General features: G+C 40.0%; 2 protein-coding genes across 2 annotated transcripts; both read right to left on the bottom strand.

The window, feature by feature from the left end:
• Window positions 1–4,777: 4,777 nt before the first annotated feature.
• On the bottom strand, window positions 4,778–6,776 carry LOC127123393 (uncharacterized). Its single transcript, XM_051053615.1, has 2 exons — window positions 5,094–6,776; window positions 4,778–4,810 (listed from the first exon to the last, which is right to left on the bottom strand). Exons 1-2 carry the CDS (start codon window positions 6,774–6,776, stop codon window positions 4,778–4,780), a joined length of 1,716 nt encoding a protein of 571 aa, XP_050909572.1.
• A 6,943-nt stretch (window positions 6,777–13,719) lies between these two features.
• On the bottom strand, window positions 13,720–16,733 carry LOC127119685 (uncharacterized). The gene has a single exon (XM_051049982.1). It carries the CDS (start codon window positions 16,464–16,466, stop codon window positions 14,478–14,480), a length of 1,989 nt encoding a protein of 662 aa, XP_050905939.1. The 5' UTR covers window positions 16,467–16,733; the 3' UTR covers window positions 13,720–14,477.
• Window positions 16,734–21,923: the final 5,190 nt, after the last annotated feature.

The raw sequence follows: 21,923 nt of genomic DNA on the forward strand, positions 1-21,923 counted from the left end.
TTTCCTTTTAATATTTCCACATGTCAAAGCAAAATTGTGTTTCTCAATATGTTGAAAAATCCTTTTTAAGTTCAAAATTCAATATTAACAAATAAACGACATTTTATATAACAAAGAAAACCAGAGAAAAATAACAAATGATATAATTTGATAGGAAAACTTGTAATTATTCAAGAATGGTAGCACACAAATGGCGTAGCTCCATGGAATGTTACAAATTTGAAAATGGCAATAGGGAAAGGTTTACATTGAATCGCAATGACTACTACTACCCCTAATAACAATGATTCCACGAGACCTCGCTTCTGAAGGGAGTAACTAGATTAATCTTCCATTTTTAGCTCTTTTGTGTTGATCAGTGACGAACCGATGTAGTCTATGCGTTTTGTCCCTAATTTTTTCCTGGATCGCCCTTTCGGGTTTTCAATCCACCGGGATGCTCCTTTTTGCCTAAGTCGCCCTTTCAGGTTTTCAACTTAGCGAGCTACCATTTTTTTTATCCCTAACTTTTTCCTGGACCGCCTTTTCGGGTTTTCAGTCCACCGAGATTTGTTAGGCATAGTATCTTTTGACTGCATCAGAGTTCACAGGGTGAATGAGCTCTTCGCCATCCATAGTTGTGAGAAATAGAGCACCTCAAGAGTATGCTCTCTTTACAACGTATGGGCCTTCATAGTTGGGAGTCCACTTCCCACGTGAATCTTTGTGTACTGGCAATATCTTCTTGAGCACGAGATCTCCTTCCTTGAACTCTCGAGGATAGACCTTTTTATCAAATGCCTTCTTGATTCGTTGCTGGTACAATTGTCCATGGCACAGTGCGGTCATCCGCTTCTCATCAATGAGATTAAGTTGATCATAGTTGTTTTGGATCCATTCAGCTTCGTCCAGCTTGGCTTCCATCAATGTTCTCGTTGAAGGTATCTCTACTTCGACTGGGAGAACTGCGTCCATCCCATACACTAAGGAGAATGGGGTTGCCCCTGTTGAAGTGCGGACTGAGGTCCGGTATCCATGCAAAGCAAAGGGTAGCATCTCGTGCCAATCCTTATAAGTTTTCACCATCTTTTGCAGGATCTTCTTGATATTTTTGTTGGCAGCTTCAACAACACCATTCATCTTTGGACGGTATGGAGAGGAATTATGGTGGTCAATCTTGAAACTCTCACATAATTCTGTCATTGTCTTGTTGTTCAAGTTTGAACCGTTGTCTGTAATGATCTTGCTTGGGATTCCATAGCGGCATATAATCTCCTTCTTGATAAAGTGAGCGACCATATGTCTCGTTACATTGGTGTAGGAAACAACCTCTACCCATTTAGTAAAGTAATCAATGGCAACCAGGATGAAGCGGTGACCATTGGAAGCTTTAGGCTCTATAACACCAATCATGTCGATGCCCCACATTGAGAAAGGCCAAGGCGACGTCAAAAAATTCAAAAGTGTTGGCGGTACATGCACCTTATCAGCATAAATTTGGCATTTAGGACATTTTCTTGCATAGCTGAAACAATCAGACTCCATGGTCAACTAGTAATAGCCAGCTCTCAAAATCTTCTTGGCCATGGCATGTCCATTAGCATGAGTTCCAAAAGATCCTTCATGAATTTCCTTGACTAACATGTCTGCTTCGTGTCTATCCACGCATTTGAGCAGAACCATGTCATGGTTTCTCTTGTAAAGCACATCATTGCTCAAAAAGAATTTGGATGATAACCTCCTCAGAGTTTTATTATCCAACAATGTAGCATCTTCTGGATACTTTTGACTTATAAGATATAGCTTGATGTCATGAAACCATGGTTTACCATCAGTTTCTTCTTCAATCAATTGACAGTAAGCAGGCTCATCTCTTCGCTCGATTCGAATAAGTGGAGCTTCATTATGGAATCTGACTTTGTACATTGATGCTAATGTTGCCAAAGCGCCAGCCACTTGATTTTATACTCTTGGGATGTGATGGAAAGTGATATCGTCTAAGTATTCTATCATCTTCACAACATGAGCGCGATACAGGATCAGCTTCGCATCGCGAGTTTCCCATTCACCTTTGACCTGATAGATCACCAAGGCTGAATCTCCATACACCTCAAGGATCTTGATTCGGAGATCAATTGCGGCTTCCAGACCAAGGATACAAGCTTCATACTCTGTGACATTATTCGTACAATCAAAGCATAACCTTGCTGTAAAAGGGGTAAAGCCACCATTTGGTTTCATTAAAACAGCTCCCACACCATGACCACTGTAATTGGAGGATCCATCGAACGTGAGCTTCCATCGAGATCCTGGTTCTGGTCCTTCATCTGGGCCTGGGGTCTCACAATCTTTTATCACCATTATATCCTCATCGGGGAAATCAAACTTCAATGGCTGATAGTCTTCAACTGGTTGATGAGCAAGATACTCTGCTAAAACACTTCCCTTGATTGCCTTCTGGGTTACATACTGGATGTCGTACTCTGCCAAGAGCATCTGCCAACGGGCAAGTCTCCCAGTCAAGGCAGGTTTCTCAAAGATATACTTTATTGGATCCATCTTCGAGATCAACAAAGTAGTATGGCAAATCATGTACTGCTTCAAACGACGAGCGGCCCATGCTAGCGCGTAACAAGTTTTCTCCAAAAGCGAATATCTACTCTCACAATCGGTAAACTTTTTGCTCAGATAGTAAATGGCATGTTCTTTCTGACCAGTTTCATCATGCTGCCCCAACACGCATCCCATTGATCCTTCAAGCACAGTCATATACATGATTATTGGCTTTCCTGGGACAGGCGGAATCAGAATAGGGGGCTCTTGCAAGTATCGACGAATCTTCTCAAAAGCACTTTGACAATCAGAGTTCCATTCAACAACTTGATCTTTTTGAAGCAATTTGAAGATAGGCTCACACGTGGCCATCATATGTGAGATAAACCTTGAGATGTAATTCAAACGTCCAAGGAAACCTCTAACTTCTCGCTCGGTGCGTGGAGCAGCAATTTCTTGTATAGCTTGGACCTTGTCAAGGTCCATCTCAATTCCTCGTTGACTAACAATGAAACTAAGCAACTTCCCTGAACGAACAACGAATGTGCATTTTGCAGGGTTTAATCATAATCTAAACTTTATGAGGCATTCAAACAGCTTCTTCAGATGGTTCATATGATCTTCTTCATTCTGAGATTTAGCGATCATGTCGTCAACATAAACCTCTATCTCCTTGTGCATCATACCATGGAAAAGAGTGACCATAACTCTCTGGTAAGTTGCCCCAGCATTTTTGAGACCGAAAGGCATTACCTTATAGCAAAAAGTGCCCCAAGGGGTAATAAAAGTGGTCTTCTCCATGTCATCTGGAGCCATCTTGATTTGATTGTATCCAGAAAAACCATCCATGAAGGAGAATACAGCAAAACTTGCAGTATTGTCTACCAGAGTATCAACGTGTGGTAGAGGGAAATCGTCCCTTGGACTAGCTCTGTTCAGATCCCTATAGTCAACACACATCCTCACCTTGCCATCCTTTTTAGGCACAGGTACAATGTTAGCTACCCATTGTGGGTACTTCGCCACTGCGAGAAAACCAACGTCAAATTGTCGTTTGACTTCTTCACGAATCTTCAGAGCCATATCTGGTCTTGTTCTTCAGACTTTCTATTTTACTGGCGGGCGTTCTGGCTAAAGCGGGAGTTTGTGCTCAACGATGTCGGTGTCTAGACCTGGCATATCCTGGTATGACCATGCAAATACATCCACATATTCTTGTAGCAGCTTAACCAATCTCTCTTTGATGCTTTCTTCAAGTGTGGTGCCGATTTTGACTTCTTTCTTCTCTTCCTCTGTGCCAAGGTTGATTGTTTCCACCGGTTCTTCATGTGGCTGAAGGGCTTTGGACTCGTGCTCGAGCAGCCTTGCCAATTCGTCGGGGATGTAACAATCTTCTTCACCCTCTTCTTCAGCTTGGTAGATAGGGGAGTCAAAGTTATGAGAGGTAGTAAAGTCATTGGATTCAACGGGGTTATCATTTATTCTGCATGTTTGAATGATTGATTTCTTTTAGAAAAGTAAAAATAAAAGATGCATAAATGAAAAGTTTTTTTTGTTTTTGAAAAGATTGCCATTTTCTTAAGAGAAAGCAAAATAAATGAATAATAAGAATTTAACAAAATGCCTTTCATTCATTGATAATGATTATTTGAAAATGAAAATGGGCCCTACAACATGATTCATTAGCCTTGGGTAGAGCTAAGGATTTGAAAGGAAAAATACAACAATTATTACTTTGACAAAGGAAAAATTTCGGGGATATCAACCGCCTTCTAGTTGTTCAAAGCTGTCTCACACCGGTAAACCAAACATGGCTCATCTTCATTTTTGGTGCTATCTTCAATCGCATTGACCTGATCTCCATGGATGAATCCTGTGCTAAGGAATACTTCTTGGATGCTTCGGGCGTTGTCCTTTGCAGGGACTCAGGCTCCTTTCGCAGCGGAAGGCACATATCCCAGACCAAAGTGATCATGCTTCTCACGAATATCGATAAGCTGACCCCAACCTTCAGGGTTTCCTCCTTCAATGCTAGACTTTACGCTTTTCAGAGAAGCGAAAGATGAACAAGCTTTCCCAACAGGGTCCTTCATTTCCACAGAAGTGGCATTGGCTATTTCAAGAGCTTGGAAAGAAGTTTCCAAAGCGTCCTCATCAGCCTCAATGTATCTGAAGGATGAAAGGTGACTAACCACAAAGTCCTCCTCTCCAGAAATGATGATTAATTGATTGTTCACTACAAACTTCATTTTCTGATGTAAGGTGGAGGTAACTGCCCCTGCAGCATGAATCCAAGGACGTCCCAATAAGCAGTTATACGCTGGATTAATATCCATGACTTGGAAATTAATCAGGAATACATGAGGGCCAATCAATATGGGCAGTTCCACCTCTCCAATCACGGTTCTCCTGGAACCATCAAAAGCTTTCACTACCAAGGAACTAGGCTTCATAGCTGGTCCTTGATAAGATAACTTGGCGAGTGTTCTCTTTGGCATAACATTCAGAGAAGATCCGGTATCAACCAAAACTCTTGCCAAAGCATCATCTTTGCATTTTACCGAGATATGGAGGGCACGATTATGATTTTGTCCATCCTCAGGTAATTCCTCTCCACTGAAGCTCAAAGTATTGCAGGCTGTGATATTTGCAACTACTCCATCTAATTGGTCTACTGTTATGCTTTGTGTTACATGAGCTTGAGCAAGTACCTTCAACAAAGCCTCCCTATGGGCTTGGGAGTTCAATAGCAGAGACAGAATAGAGATCTTAGACGGTGTTTGATGCAACTGGTCCACAACCTTGTAGTCACTTTTCTTGATCAACTTCAAGAATTCAACAACATCTTCGGATTGAACCACTTCGGGTTCTTTAGTGGGAGCTACAACTGTTGATTCCTTGGCCGACCCTTGAGGATTCATATTGAATTCAGGCGTATAGATTCGACCACTACGAGTCATTCTTCTCATTCCTGCAATATTGGTGACGTCTTCACTTACAGCTTCTATCACTTCAGCGTCTGAACTTCCTTCAACTACCTTTTCCACAGCGGTAATCTCATATTTCCAAGGCACGACCTTGGTGCTCTCATACGGAAAAGGCGTGGGCTTACATATTTCCACAGGCGACGGCTTACTATTCACTGGAACCACTCCACCATTATAATATGGGATTTCAACTGGTTCAGGTAAATTGAAACAAGGTTCAATTACCAACACATCTTCGTTCTTCATAGCACTGGATATTTGAAGCACTCCTTTATCCATCAAATCTTGAATGTTGTCTCGTACCACCTGACATCCCTTTGGGTATGTGGCACACTCTTCACAATTTTCATGATTAACATTAATCATGCCAGCTTCCACCAATCGGGCATGGAATGCTGCCAAAGGAGTGTTTACATCATCCACCTTATCAACCGTAACACCAACAGAAGCGTCCTCAATGGCATTTACCGTAGGATTTCCATGGGGAGGAAGAGGATTGTTCTTCACATTCGGCCCCATGTCCTTAAAAGACAAGATCTTGCTCTCAATCAGTTCACGAACCCTAGGCTTTAGAGCGTAACAACCCTCTAGGTCATGCCCGGGGGCACCTTCATGGAAAGGATAATGTGCATTAGGGTTGTACCAGGGAGGCAGACGATCAGGTGGAGGTCCCATAGGTCTAGGAACCATCAAACCCTTTTGCAACAAGGAGGGATAAAGCTCATTGTACGACATTGGGATTGGATTGAAGGTCTCCCTCTCCCCTTGCCTCCTATTCTGGTTTTGAGCATTTTGCCTTGGCGCTTGAGCTCTCGGCTGTTGATAAACAGGAGCTGCTGGTGCTTGTTGATACGCTGGAGGAGCCGCAACACGTTGTTGAACTGGAGCTGGTCGATACGCTGGAGGCGCTTGATAAGCCTGAGCAGGCTGTTGATTAAATGCAAGCGTCACAATAGCCACGTATGGTTGCAGAGCATACTGGACGAGATACATGGGTTGCTGATAGGGAATTGGTTGTTGAACATACTGTTGAGGTGAGTATTGTTGTGGTCTCCTTCTTGGAGGAACTCTTCCTTGACCAGCAGTCACGTCATTTGTTTCCCCCTCTTTCTTCCTGGGAAACCCTCCAGAGAACTTCTTTTGATTGGCGTTTGAAGTTCCAGCTACAACCGCCAGTTTTCCATTTCTTACACCATATTCGACGCGAGCTCCTATAGCAACAAGCTCGGAGAATCCCAAAGAAGCACTTCCAACCATCTTCTCGTAGAAGTGGGGTTGGACAGTGTCGATGAACAGTTCAGCCAATTCCTTCTCAGCTAGAGGCGGCTCAACTTGAGAAGCCAACTACCTCCATCTCTGAGCGTATTCTTTGAAGGACTCCTTGTCATGCTGGAACATGCTCTGCAACTGTCTTCTGTCAGGCGCCATATCCATGTTATATTTGTTGTGTTTTATGAACGCGTCTGACAGGTCTTGGAAACACCTAATCCTATTCTGATCCAGACTTATATACCATTTGGAAGGAGCCCCACTCAAGCTATCTTGAAAACAATGGATCATCAGCTTGTCGTCCTCCACGTGTGCAGCCATTTTGCGGTAATACATGATGAGATGGCTCTTTTGACAAGTATGCCCCTTGTATTTGTCGATGTTTGGAGTTTTGAATTTGGCTAGAATCACCAACCCGGATACCAGGCACATTTCTTTGGCAGCAGATCCAAAGACGTGGTCTCCTTCTAGATCTTAGAACTTCTTCTCGAGGAGCTCCATGTTCTCCTTTACTTCTCTGAAATCCTCAAGCCTTACTTCGTCACCAGCAACGGTTGAGTCGACAGTCTGATACATGTGGTTTTGATCTTCATAATGAGGAATATTCCTAGCATAGGCAGCTGGTGGAACCACAGTATGGATGACTGGACGTGCGTCGGTGTAAACCGGTAATGGCACGACTTGTTAGACAGATTGCCCCATGTCGTGCACTACCTCCACTCGGGGGACGAAGTCATAGGGTAGCCCATATGGAGGAAGGGTTAAGGGTAACGTCCTCTGAGGTTGGACTTCCACTGCTGTGCCCGTGGTCTCTGAAATTACAGTCGCTTGTGGAATCTCAAACCTGAAGGTTAAAGCTTGCAGCATCTCTCGCATCTGGGATATGCCTCCCTTGATTTCGTCTAGTTCCACTCTAACTCGGGCACTCTCTTGTTCTTGTTCAGCCATTCTCTGTCTTGCTCAGGCGCGAGTGTTATACTGGTGTTGAAAATTCAGCGTGAAACTGGAGGAAGAAAGGGCGGAGTGAGACTCTATTTGGGAAAATGTATGAATGCATGTATGGATGCATCGTGTTTGCAAAACTCTTGGTTAGTTTCAGTCATTCATTTTAGAAATACCGCAATACTGGTTCGCAAATATTTAAAGCAATAAAGCAATAAAACACAATAAAATGAATCCCAAAAGCGATTTTTCATTAATTCATAGCAAAGTTCAAATACAAACAACGTGCTTATGGCTTATGGGCTTTCCGAACCGTAGCAAGGTCGGTAGTCAGCCCTTCTAGCATTTCCTTACAAAACTTAATGAAATTAAAGACTTGATGCGAGGTGTTCTCTGGACACGTGCACCAATCAGCTTCTTGTAGCTCTCGCATGATGGAATTCGCAAATTCGGACAGCCTCAGAAATTTGCCCTTCCACTCAGTGTAAAGCCCTTGGAGATCTTGAATGATGCGCAAGTCTTCAGCCTTGGTCACCTCTATGTCCCTATAGAGGTTTCTCCAATATCTGCACTCACCTAGCAACATCATATAGGTAACATCCTGATCCCCACCTTCAAGTGCCTGGATTCTAGCATCGGCTTGTTCCAACTGATATTTCAGCCGCGTGCAAACTCTTTCTGACTCTTCAGTCCTCAGCTTCTTATGTTCCAGAGTATCCTTGTATTTCTGAATGGTATTCTCCAGTTCATGAGTATGAATCTCAAAAATCAGTCGTGCTTCCCTTTTCATTTCAAGGGTCAATTCCAAAGTCTTGTTGGGTTTTTGAATCCGGAGTAAAGCTCTATCCAACTCCTCTTCCTTTGATTTGAACACAGATTTAGTGCTGTAGAGCGCTTGTCCGAAATTTTCCCTCCTTGCTTCAGATTCTCTAGCTCTTTTGTTGGAGATTTCAAGCTCTTTGTCCTTCTTTTGTTGACCGTCTTTCAAGTTCCCATTCTCTATCGAGACTCGGCCAAGCTTAATTCTCAAATCAGCATTTTCCAACTCCAACTCCTTGATACGGGCATTGAGTTTTTCTACATCTTCAGGTAATATGGGTTCTGGCTCAGGAACCAATGGATAGATAGAAGGATCAAATGGAAAAGGGAGTTTAACCATCTGAACCCTCTCTCTAACCCAACAAGTGTAAGGCTTTTGAGCAATGACATTTCTCTTACCCAACTCTTTACCTTTTCTGATAACTGCTTGCCAAGACCTCTTGATCTTCTTCACCATGGGATGATCTGCTTTAGCACTGTGTAAGATGAAAGGCTCTAAAGCTTCAGTTTTTGGAGGGCCATTCATAGGGTACCCATGATGCCTCAGAGATAACACGGGGTTATAGTTGATGCAACCCTTGGTTCCTATCAAAGGTACATTGGGGATGTCTCCAATGCTGACAATGACATCCTTGGTTTCCCAATCCCTGATATACCACTTAACATGACTGGAGGTGAGGGAAGCTAACTTCTGGGAAGGCTTGAGTTCCCTTGAGACAAAAGGGCCTTCTTCGGGCATATGGGATCTAAACCAGGCATGCAACAACTGTGCACAACATAAGATGATTCCTCCCTTCTTTTCATGGAGATTGTGGAGAGCGTAGTGGAGGTCTGCCAGGAGGAACGGTATAGGGTTAGCAGAGAGGAAGATTCTCACCGCCAGGTGGTCCACAAAATGGTCAATATTTGGGAAGAGAACTATCCCATATACCAACACGGCTAACACAACACAGAAGGCTTCCCAATTCCCTTCTTTTCCATCTTCTTAGCTTGATCTTCCAAGAACTTCCTAGAAAAACCATTGAAAGCTCCCTTCACATCCCAATTGTCCATGACTTCAGAAACTTTCAGACCCAAAGCTAAAGCTATCCTCTTGGGAGGAATATCTTCATCGAACTTAGGAAATGGATTATGATCCTTCAAATTCCGGCCTATGATCCTCTCAAATTCCTCCAAGGTAGGAGCCAATTGGAAGTCAGAAAACGTGAAATAACGTAGAGGTAGATCATAGAACTGAGCAATAGTCACTGTGGTCATCATGTCCATCTTCTCATTTAGGATGTCCAGAATTCTTCCATAGTTTTGCATAAAGCTGTTGAGTTTGATTGGTGTTACTTTGGCACCCAACTTCTGTAGGCTGGTAAGGTCCACGTTCTTGTATTTGAACTGAAAAGTGCTTCTTCTCTCAGGATTCATTTTGCTAACAAGTCTTGGATTCCTGAAATAATGCGAAACAAACTAAGAGTTTTGCTTTTTATGCGTATGCAATGAATGGATGGATGCAATGTTTTTTTTTTGGTACAGGTTCAAAGGTCCGAGGTATGGATAAATTTGATTGCTTTCCAAAACGGGGTTCTCACCGGGTATGATCTAGGGCTTTGTTACAAAGGATCCCCAGAGTCATTGATTCACAAGAATGTTTGACGCTTACGGAAAATACTTTCCGGTCGTCAACTCCATCAAGGGAATCTATTCTGGGTGAGGTTCTTGTACCGACTCTTACGAAGTATTCACCTCGGGAGTCCGCACTACGCAACCATCAACTCGGTTCTAGACAGGATACTCAGAGTCATGGATTCAAAAGAATGTTTGACGCTTACGAAAAATACTTTCCGATCGGCAACTCCATCTAGAGAATCTATTCTGAGCGAGGTTCTCGTATCGATTCTTACGAAGTATTCACCTCGGGAATCCATACTACGCAACCATCATTTCTAGTTGGCCAAAGGTTCAATGTTCTAAAGGTTCTTAGAGTCATGGACCCCTTTGAAACATTGAAGCTTACAAGGTATACACCTCGGGCGACAATATTTACAAAAGGATGTACTCTAAGTGAGGTTCTTGTACCGACTCTTACGAAGTATTCACCTAGGGAGTCTGTACTACTCAACCATCATCCTATCTTATGTTTTTTTTCCACTCTAGACTCGGGTGTAGAGTCTTTCCCACATGGTTTGCAATCAAATATCTAAGTACCCAACACAGTGGAACCAATATTCAACAAATATATCAATATAATAATAAAGATAATGAAAAGCAATAAATAAGAAAAAGCCACACAATTAAACAAACAAAGGCACACAAACGTCCTAACTAGGCCTGACTCGCTTAGGGAACGACAGTCCCCAGCAGAGTCGCCATCTGTCGTACCTTGGGAAGAATATAGGAATATGAATTAGCGAAGCGCAATCACATGCTCACAATGATGGACTGAACAGAGTCGCCACCGAACTTTATTTATTCCTAAAAAGGAAAGGGGAAATATCGATAAAACCCAAGACAAAATGACAATGATATTGGTCGTCGCAACCAGATCAGGGTCCGGGAGTCGATTACGCAAGGGGAAGGTATTAGCACCCCTCACGTCCGTTGTACTCAACGGAAACCATTAGGTCAGTTGTTCGCGTTAATGTTAGTTTGAAATGTTAGGCTTTAAGTTATTATGTGGGAAAGAAAGAAAGGACGAGAGGAGAATATTGTTTTAGATTTTTGATGAAGGACTAAACCTAAGTTTTTTATTAGTGGGCCTGACAAGATTTACAAATGCTGCTCCTACGTATATCAATAGAGAAATCAAGGCTTAGGTAGTTCTGGGTAGAAAAATGTTTGTTTGTTGGTCGATTTTAGCGAAATCTACTTTGTGTCAAATCGAAGAAAACATTGTTGGACTACCCAAAACAGGTGGAGAAACATTGCCTTGCATTGTTTTGAAACAAAGTACCTTTCATTTGAGAAAGGGTTTGAAGGGTTAATCGCACGGCGGCGAGAGAAAGAAATTGATTGGTTTAATGTGTTTTGAGTAATGGCGAGAACTTGGATGAGCGAGATATCCATCTCGAATCCTAGTCTCAGGAGTGCGTGGTATCCACCACGTTCCCTTTCCATCTTATTTGCAAAAGTGTTTGATAAGAATTAAGTGTTTTTAGGTTTGATTGAGAAAGGGTTTGAAGAAACCGCATTGACAATTTTAAATCATGGCGAGGGCTAAGATAGGCGAGGCATCCACCTCGAATCTTAATCTCAGGAGTGCACGGTATCCACCATGTTCCATTTCCATCTTTATTGAAAAGTGTTTAGATAGGAATTAAGTACTTTGAGTTTTGTTGTGAAAATGACTTGACACTACATCAAGCATTGATGGACGTTTAAGAGAAATTGGAATGAGTGTTTGAGAGAAACAGAATAGATGAATTTGGATGATGGCGAGATCTAGGATAGGCGAGACATCCATCTCGAACCCTAGTCTCAGGAGTGCATGGTATCCACCACGTTCCATTTCCATCTTTATTGAAAAGGTCTTAAATATGAATTAATATTTTTTGAGTTTTTAATTATGAAAAATGGCTTGACGTTGGATCAAGCATTTGATGAAGTTTTGAAAGAAATGGAATAGAATGGGAAAAAGAAATGGATTGATTTGTTTATTGAGAAAATACTCGACGTTGGATCGAGTCTTATTTTTGATATTTTGGAAATGGTTTATTTTATTCTTGTGTTAGTAGCTAACTAAACAGTCAAGCAATACCAAAGAAATAAAAAGCGATAAAATTATTACATGCCATGGGAGTGGGGATACATTTTGTCAAATGGGAAGTCAAAGTAAAGGAATAATTAAATCGGACCAATCAATGAATAAACAATGCATGAGTGTAGGTGCAATGGAACTGTCTCATTGTAAGAAGGCCCAAGAGTAAGCCATGTGAAGAAAATAACACAACAAGTTATATATAAAAAACACTCAAAAATTTAATTGAAAGAAACAACATCGGGACGTGCACGGATAAAAATCGGGATGCGAGGATGCGAATCAAAATCGCATAACGCAACTACTTGCAAGGCAGATGGAGATTGAAAAAGCAAACAAGAAATCTAGATAATGTGCTCAAAGTCGGTTTGCACATATTAACAACAATCGAAATGTCATATGTGATTAATCAAAACGCAGCGAAATACCATCAATGTATCGATAAAAATAATCATGGATAAACAACATGGGAATTGTTGAATCCATGAATTAAAATCGATGTTTAACAATTAAAATAAAATAAAAGGGTAAACATTATGAGGGGATTAAAACAAAATGTGAAATAGAAATTAAAGTTTTGCAAAAATCAAATATGGCACACATGGGAATTGAACCCAAGACTAGGAGCTTGTCAAACCATCCCTTTTACCAACTCGGCCAGGCAGGCATCCTTGTCATATGGTCTCAAGCGCTAATACATAACATAAAAAAATGCACCAAGCCTTTTAAATAAAACACAAATTTGAAAACAGTAGCGACGGATAACCAGAGATCAGTTTTCTTTCCATTTTGAACATCAAAATTTTACAGCAAGATATTATCACAAACAAACAGGAGGCGGTATTGCTAAATGAAATCAAATCATAACAATAACCATGGTTCCCTCAGAAGGATGCAAAGCAGAATCGAAACATATAAATAAAGCTCGGAAAGGAAGCTAACCGGTTGCGGCGAGCTCGACCGACGAATATAGGTAAGCGTTTCTCCTGAACGTTTTCCCCTAACGTTACCTTTCTTCTTGTTCGTCTCTTCTGAGCCCCCGTTCGTCCTACGCTTTGTTTTTTTTGCAGAAACCTTCCTTCCTTCTTAGTGAACAGTAGCGGCACTTTGTTTTTTTTCTCAAAATTCTCCCTTCCTTGTAGGTGAACTGTGGCAGCTATCTAAAGAATTAGGGTTTTTCGGCTCTCGTCCTTATGAACAGTGGCCTCTCTTATATATGACTCATCTCCTCTCTGCTGTGTTGCTGTGTTTCCTCAGAGTAGTGGAAAATGTCTGTTCGGAAGACGTTTTGAATTTTTGTCCATATTCAACTTGTGGTCCCCTTCTCAATTCTCTTCATTTTCAAAACTTCACTGTTGGTAAGAAACAATTCACCACTGTAACTCACTTGAATATGTGTTTTCTCTTTTTTTGGAATTGGACTGATTTTTGTGTGTTGTTATTGCAAAAGGATATCGTGCCGTGTTGAGTTTTTAACGAGTTTGTCTCCGCTGTGAATATTCACATGCTATGGTGGAAAATCTGTATGATCAAAGACAACGAAACTCTCGGGGCCTCCGAGGGATGCAAGTTAAGACTTTCGAAGGGAATTATCTACCTCGCACTTGGAGGTGTAACTGCACCAAACGCAGAAGTATGTTAAAGGAGAAATTGGGACTGATTCTGGTGCTGTTGATACTGCTGGATGAGCTGGTCATATAAACCTGTACCAGAAACATTATTTTGAGAATTTAGTGGCCTTAATCCAATGCCAGGAGGTCCGCTGGTCTGTGAATGATACGTAGAGTTTGGAGACGGAAAAACGTCCGACCCATGTAGGTGAAGATCTTGATTGTCCACAGATGAAAAGAGACACCGTTGTTATTGGCAGAAGGAGTATGCTGCTGTTGCTGTTGAGTATGATTTGATGAATAAGATCCTCCCAAGCTGAAACCGGCAGACCTCCCCATGGAGAAATGCTGTGACTGCATCATTGACATAGATTTACAAGCTGATATTTAGATTACTAGCTAAAAGGTTGGAATTTCAAGCTACAGCAGAACCTATGTTTTCTTTCCCTTCCAACAAAACATTCATGCCAGTCAATTCCAATATCAGGCATCTTCAAGTGCTGAAACACGGATAGCAATATAAATGGGAGGTACATTTCACAACATGCTTCTTGTTGAATGCTCATTATATCTCTAGATGAGAGTAAGCTGAAGTTTTGGCCGGTTAGGCTGAGGTTCCACAACCTCCATGTGAATTTGTACTGTTTGCAAAATGTTGTATGAAGAACTGCCATCCATCTTTTTAATCTTTTGCTCTTGTTCATCTACATACCATTCTCCACTACCCTTTTCATCTCTTGTTGTCAAATATACAGGTCCCTCAATGCCGTATTTGGGGACAAACACAAAAAATCCATTAGATCTTATCTTTACTATCCTAGCCTCCGTATCTGTTGGCCTCTTTCGGAAATAAATGAGAGTATGCAGCTCTACAGATGCCCGCCCTGCCATCTGAGCATTTCTGTGCCTATAATTTAAATTGTCTGCAATACTAGTGAGCTGTAGCCTGTCTTGAAATACAAATGGCAACTTGGATATTCCTATAGAAGCAACAAGTAGCCTGTATACAATGACATCTGCATATCTTCTTATAGGTGATGTGAAATGGGTAGCCCTTTGCCCGCGAGATTTGGAATTTGGAGACTTTGATAACTTTGAATTTCTGGTTAAGTATATATTTCCAGAACCATTTTTACTTAAATATTCTTTTGTTTTTACTTCAGAAATGTGAGGTTCCTCTTGGCTACATAAAGACCCAACAACGGCCACTGAGGGGTCCTGCAAATTCTTCAAAATTAAAGGTTGAGGTAATTGCACAGATTTATCGATAGACTTTCCAGAACCATTGGTTGTGAAAAAATCATCCCCTGGTGATGGACATGAACTTCTATGTAGTCTTAACCTACTCTGAATGTTACTTTCTTGTTCAGTTTGGCAGAAATCACCATCTTTAACAATATTCCGCCTACTTCCGTTGATACAATCAGAGGTTTTGCTTACATCCTTTAACTCAACATGAGAACATGGTTGATTAATATCAGATACTTCAACCACTTTGTATCTTCCTGAGGAGCTGTCTAAGTTTAATAATTCACTACTATGTTCTGCCTGGCTAGAAGTTCTATGTATGCTTAATCTTTTATCATAGACACTGCTTCCAACGTCCTTGTTTTGAAAATCTATTAAATTTGGCTCCTGAACCCCACAACTTCCATTTATAAAAGAAGGCCGGCTGATAAGCTCCATTTCCTCATTCAAATCATTAAGTGGAGGACCATGTTCCTTTTCTACAGAAAAACTACGGATACTCAAAGAGTTAAACTTCTGGGATGAACTTTTAGATCTTGTTTTACGGCCAGTGTAATTAGAACTGTGGTCTTTTCGAGTTAGACAACCCCCTTTTCTCATTTCTTCCGTCAAACAACTTCGGTTGTTTGGGTGAAACTCATTGACCAAGCCTAACTCCTTGATATGATCTTCCTGTAGAGATGGTGGTGCAGAACATGCAGCTCCAGCAGTACAATCCCCAACATTATCACCATCTACTGACAATGGTTTGGACGCTTTTGCACTGTTACATTGCTCCAGAGCTTTCTGCCTTGACCTTGATCTATGCAACTTGGAAAATGACACTGCCGAATCAAGGAAACTCTCTGAGACTCTTTGTTCTATCTGATTCTGAGGTGAAACAACAACTGAATCCAATTCTAGAGGACCACTTGAGGCACATCCAACATTACTAACTGAGCAATCTGGAAAATTAGAAAGCCTTCCCCCTGTATCATGGTCTTTTTTTAATATCATCGACTTCATTACGCAAATCGTCAGATACAACATCCAGATTATTGTACTGACTGCAATGTCACCAACCGAAGGAACTCCAAATTGTGCTTGTGATGGTTGGTCTTGATAAACAGTATCATCTTTGAATAGATCTTTGGGATCTGAGGGGAAAGAGGAGTGAGCGGCGGAGTTATTGAGCCATGGAGGAGGGGAAATTCCATTGAGAATGAGTAGGTAACGAAGATTGTCCTCCCAGAGAAGCGATTCCTGACGAACTTGCTCGATGAATTGCTTTTTTCGTTCGAAGATCTTGACGAAGAGCTTATCCGTCGCCGACATTGGTCACGTCTTCAGCACCGGACGGTGGAGTGAGGAGAGAGAAAGGTCTGGTTTTTAAACACTTGTGATGAATGTTATGGTGCAACTTAGAGTGAAGATGAGTGTCATCCTTCTTAACTTCATAAGATATTTTGTTTGAAGACAACTAATTGATTGATACCGTAGAAGACTCGTCTTTCGTTGAAATTGTACAATGTTTTTTTTACTGGCAGGTGAATTATTGGCACTATCAACATTGTCACGATTAAAGGAACCACGAAGTATGAGGCGCCGCACTTTCACGTAAACATGCAAGGATTCAATAAGCAGTGGTCCTTCAATAATCCCTAATTCTTCTACAGCATGACAAATGAACTTTCCAGGAGGTTGCTTCAAGATTTGAGAGACGCAGGCGCTTGAGGCCTTCTCCTCAACAGTGAAGTATGAGTACAATCTCAAAACTGTTAACTTGTTGAACTTTGAGCTGATGGACACTTTTTTTTTGCAGGCACTTATATTGGTATATTATGGGTCTGTTTCAAGTATACTAGATGGCACCATTGAGCTTCCTAAGGCTGTCATTGTTTTCCTAATTCGGTGTTGCCTAATATGTGTGGGCAGTGGGAGCTCAATGCACCGACCTACAATTCAACCTTCCAAAGCCAGCTGGATTCCACACCCAGCTAATTGAATTTGTCCTTCATAATTCAACCTTGGTATTTCAGTCCAGACTAAGCTTCTAACCAACTTCCTTTGACAGCAGCCAGTCGATGATTGTATGCAGTCTGGAAAAGATTCTTGGCAAGTTCCCCTTTTCCTCCACCTTTTTTACAACTCCATCTCGAATACGATCAATAATAGACGGTACTGCTGTCAAAAGGGTGGGCTTTAAGACAGTAACATCTCCCTTGGTTCCTTTCTTGATTTTATTAGATGTGTCGGTCAAAGTCATAGGAGTGGCGTACCCAATTGCAACACCTGCAACCTGCATAACAGACTCTGCTGCCATTTCAAAAACATGAGCAAGGGGCAAGTATGCCAAGCACACGTCCTTACTACCCAAATTTGGAATCACTGTCATAACAGCTGTTGTAGTGGCTACAATATTCCCGTGCGTAATCATGACACCCTTTGGCAGACTTGTACTGCCACTTGTATACATGACAACTGCAACAACATTCTTGGAAGGCAAGCTTGGTTCGACAGGACTTTCTTTCCCTTTCTTTGTTGTTTGAGTGAACTTGTTGAAAATTGATACTTGATTACTCTGAGATACTAGTAGCTACGCACACTTTCCCAACAAACATGCTGCTCTTTGTAAATTATGTATACTTTTTTTTTGGATAACCTATGATTTGCAATGAATGAAAATTGGTGTTTCTTGTAGCAAGACAAGGATCTCTCCTTGCATCTTAGAAACTTCATGTATTCATGTGATGAGATGTTTTTTTTATTATAAGTTATTCATATGCCATGTACATGGATGATTATGATTGAATGAATGAACGAAATAATCGAACTATGAATGAGTATGTGCAAATTCTTGAATATGAATAAAAAAATTTCCAATGTAATGAAGAAATATGAATGAAAATTTGGAATATGAAATGTAGAATCTCGAATGTGAAATGGAGAATATAAATGTGAATGAAGAAATATGTATGAAATTTCTTTGAATTATGAATGAATGAGAAAATGAATATGCATGATGACCCAAAATAAAATATTTTGCACTTGACACATGATTTACTCGAAAGGGGGGCGAAAACTGGTAGTAAGACAAATCACAGATGAATAATCACCTCGATGAAATTGGAACGAAAGATGAAACATGTGGTTCACTTGATTCTAACAAATGAAAGAGTTTTCAAATCTCGCATGGCTAAGGAGATTAATCATCTTATACCAAAAATCAAGAAACAAAGCCCAAAAGACAAACATGGACTGGTCGTGGTAGCGAGTCCAACAACAAACGTTTTTTTTGGATAGTATCATGACCAGATGGAATGGTCATGAAGAAAGAATGCAAACGAGTGATTGATGGGGAAAAATTTTCAGGGCCAAAATCGGGGTATGACAAAAGGAAAACTTGATCATTTTCACTTGAAAATTGAGTTTGAATCTCACTGTTTGGAGATTCAAAAACTCTAGGATCCAATGCTTCTTTCCATTCATAATCCATTTCTGCAAGTCATTGGAGCAAGATCAAACAAGAATTGAAGCAAGGAAGAGAAAGTTCTGCACAACATTGAAGGTATTTTCCAGGAATTTTCTTCTCTTCGATTTTCACTCAATTCTCATCAATTCTCTTGGATCTTTGGTTGTATGAAGTCCTACCAATGTAGGCAAGAAGATTGAGTTACTTTGAAGCCAAATAGAAGCAACTCAGTTGGCACACCTCAAAATTCAACTCCTCATATCTTTCTATATATGTGGAGTTAGTTCAAATTGAGGTCAGATTCGTGCTTTACACCATTTTTTCTTTCAGATCATGTCCTCCATTTTCATTTATGTGATGGTGATGACTGAACCAGTCCGGCGAGGTTCGCCTGGGAAGGTGACCGGAGGTTTAGTGTCGGTGATGTGTTGGATATGTTTTGAGCCACATGATCAATTCAAAATGTTTTAATCTCACGCGTTGGTTTTGATTACCATCCCTGTGGCACATTGACTTAAGTCCATGGTGGAAAGCATGCTGATGACCACTTGATCTGCCACCTCAATTAATAAGGGAGATCAAGTGGTCCACGTTTTTTTTTTGTATTTTCTGATTTTCATTTTATTCCTTTGATTTTCATTAATTCATATTAATTTTAATATTGATCCAAAAAATATGAGAGTTTCACAATTTTTTTATAAATAAAATCCTCTTCCATATTCTGAATTAAAATTATTTTTTGGATCATTATTAATATTTTTCATGCTTTAATTGGTTTTGTGATTATTTTTAATTGTTTAAAAATACTTTTAAGTTTCGAAAAATTCTGAAATTTTTTCTCCAATGTCCTTTGGCCTTGTTTGACCTATGATAAATCTCATGGCCATTTCTTTGGTGTTTTAGTGAGGTTTTAGGAATTTGACAAACCATATTTAATTTAATGCATTAGTTTTAGTATTTTTTAAATTGAATAAATGTCAAATAATTGTATTGAGCCATTTTAATTGTTTGTATAAGTTTGACTTGTGTTGTTGGGCTTTGGTCAAGGTTGATTTGACTTTGTTAAATTAAGATCATTGGATTTAGGGGATTGATGGAATGTACATTCCATCTCCCAAAATGAATGAATGATCTTAATTTGGTAAAAGTCCTCCTTTGTCCAATTTGAGTTTTGATTCATTCCCCTCCCTCTTCATCTCATTCCCATTCTTTATGCATTCATGTCATAGACCTATGTTATCTCTACATCCTAAGGCTAGTTGATTGCAAAATCAACATAAGTATGGACGAGATTAGACAACCACTTTTGCATATTATTTTTGTGTGTGGTATGTTTCATGAGCATAGTCCATTATACTATGTCTCTAACATGCATTAACACCAAGATTCTATTACCCGACCTCAAATAGTTGTGACTTTTACATAAGTCCAATTACGATTGTTTAACATAGCGCTAAATTTTTTATACAAAAGACATAACATTCTAGTTAGTGAGATTGTAAGTCTCCCCTCTTTCATGGTATTGTGTGGAAACTTGGCCTTTTTTCCTTCCTTTGGAAGATGTCTTGGTTCAAGGATCCATGCTTGTGATAAGTGGGTTGAGTGTTCTCCAAAGAATGACTTAAAATAAAAAGCAAAAGCAATACTAACTTCTAACTCGTTAACAACTAACATTTAATTTCAAGTCATTTACTTTAATGAACTTTATTTTTAAGCCTTATTCATTTGCCATTATTCATACCATTCTAATTGTTTATGTTAATGTCCTTTTCACTTTGTCCATTTGGACCATATTTTATGGTATATTGTGATTGTGAATATTATGTTTGTTTGTGTGGTCTTTGGCCATTAATGTACATAATAAAAACCAAAACCATAAAAAATATCTTGAGTGGACTATTGGTTTGATATGAGACCATTGGACTTAGAATTTAGGCAACACTCCTTATGCAAAGGACTTGGCCAATGCCAACTTTCATGTAACCAAGTGCTTGTAATCTCAAACTTCATCTAATACATCATTGAAGATCCATTTAAGTTCATCTGCAACATGATCATTGTGAAGCTGTTACTTTGAACATGTGACTTATGGCATTATGGAATTTATCTGCTACATGGGCAAATTTGAAGAAGATCATGGAGTTGCTAAGCTTGGATGTGGCTATCTTTATTTGATGCCTTGCTCTTCAAGTTAATATTGTGTGCATTGTTTGTTGCTTGATTCTAATGTCCAAGGCAAAATTTAGGTTTCTATATGGCATTCTTGTCTATTGGATTGCAGCCCATTGGTCAGATCTTTTCAACTATTAACTTTTAAATTTATACTTAGGATTAGTCTCTCCATATCCTCCCCATTTCTTTAATTTCAAAATCTCCCCCTCCTTTTACAAACTTCTTTGTTTGTACTTGTTTTCTCTAAACTTAGACCATTTTGAAAATTAGAAACTTTGGCCTTATGCCATTGCAATTTCAAACTCATTTTTCTTAATCAAACTTGTAAATAAACTTAACCATACTTGACTTAAAGTTTAAAAATCCAAAAGAACTAACCCATTTAAACCATTTTAGGCCTTTGTGCCTTTCAAACTTAAATTTGTGTTAAAAGCAAAGCATCCACTTTGAAATTTGTATCACGAACTACGAGGTTTTGATCCCTCATTTTTATGTTGGTACGTAGGCACAAGTCCGAAGGTTTTGTCAAACACAAAAAATATAATTAATGAATTCTTTTCTCATCCCCCCACTCTATTTGCTTGCAAACATCATTTGTACAAAATAAATATCCACGCAAGAAAGGGCTCCCTAGGAGTACCTAGGACACTTTGGGTGCTAACACCTTCCCTCTGTGTAACCAACCCCCTTACTTGTAATCTCTAGCATTTTATTAGTTTTGATTTGAAAACTTCTTATTTTTTGGGTTTTGTTCGTACTTTTACCTTTTCCCTTGGAAACAATAAATGCGCGGTGGCGACTCTTGTTATTTGATGTCTTGCTTACCCATAGCTTAATGATCATGAATTTACCTCTATAAAAATTAAATGGAGACTCTGCTGGGGAGTAGTGTCCAGTGGGTTTAGCCTACTTTTTTGTGTGTATATAATTGTATGTTTGATGTATGTATATTTGTTTGTGTGATATAATCTGCTTGTTGTGATTGGTGATCTCTGAGTGTTGAGATAAGTTCTAACCCGAATTTGAGTGTAATTAAGATAAGAGGATGGTATAGTCATGTTTGACTTGTGTGGAGTAGTCCTTAACAAGTTGAATTGAGATCCATCTGCCTAGTGGAGACCCTTTTGGATTTGGAAATGTCATACAAG

The sequence above is a fragment of the Lathyrus oleraceus genome, chromosome 2 (genome assembly GCF_024323335.1).
Source record: "Lathyrus oleraceus cultivar Zhongwan6 chromosome 2, CAAS_Psat_ZW6_1.0, whole genome shotgun sequence".
NCBI classification, from domain to species: domain Eukaryota; kingdom Viridiplantae; phylum Streptophyta; class Magnoliopsida; order Fabales; family Fabaceae; genus Lathyrus; species Lathyrus oleraceus.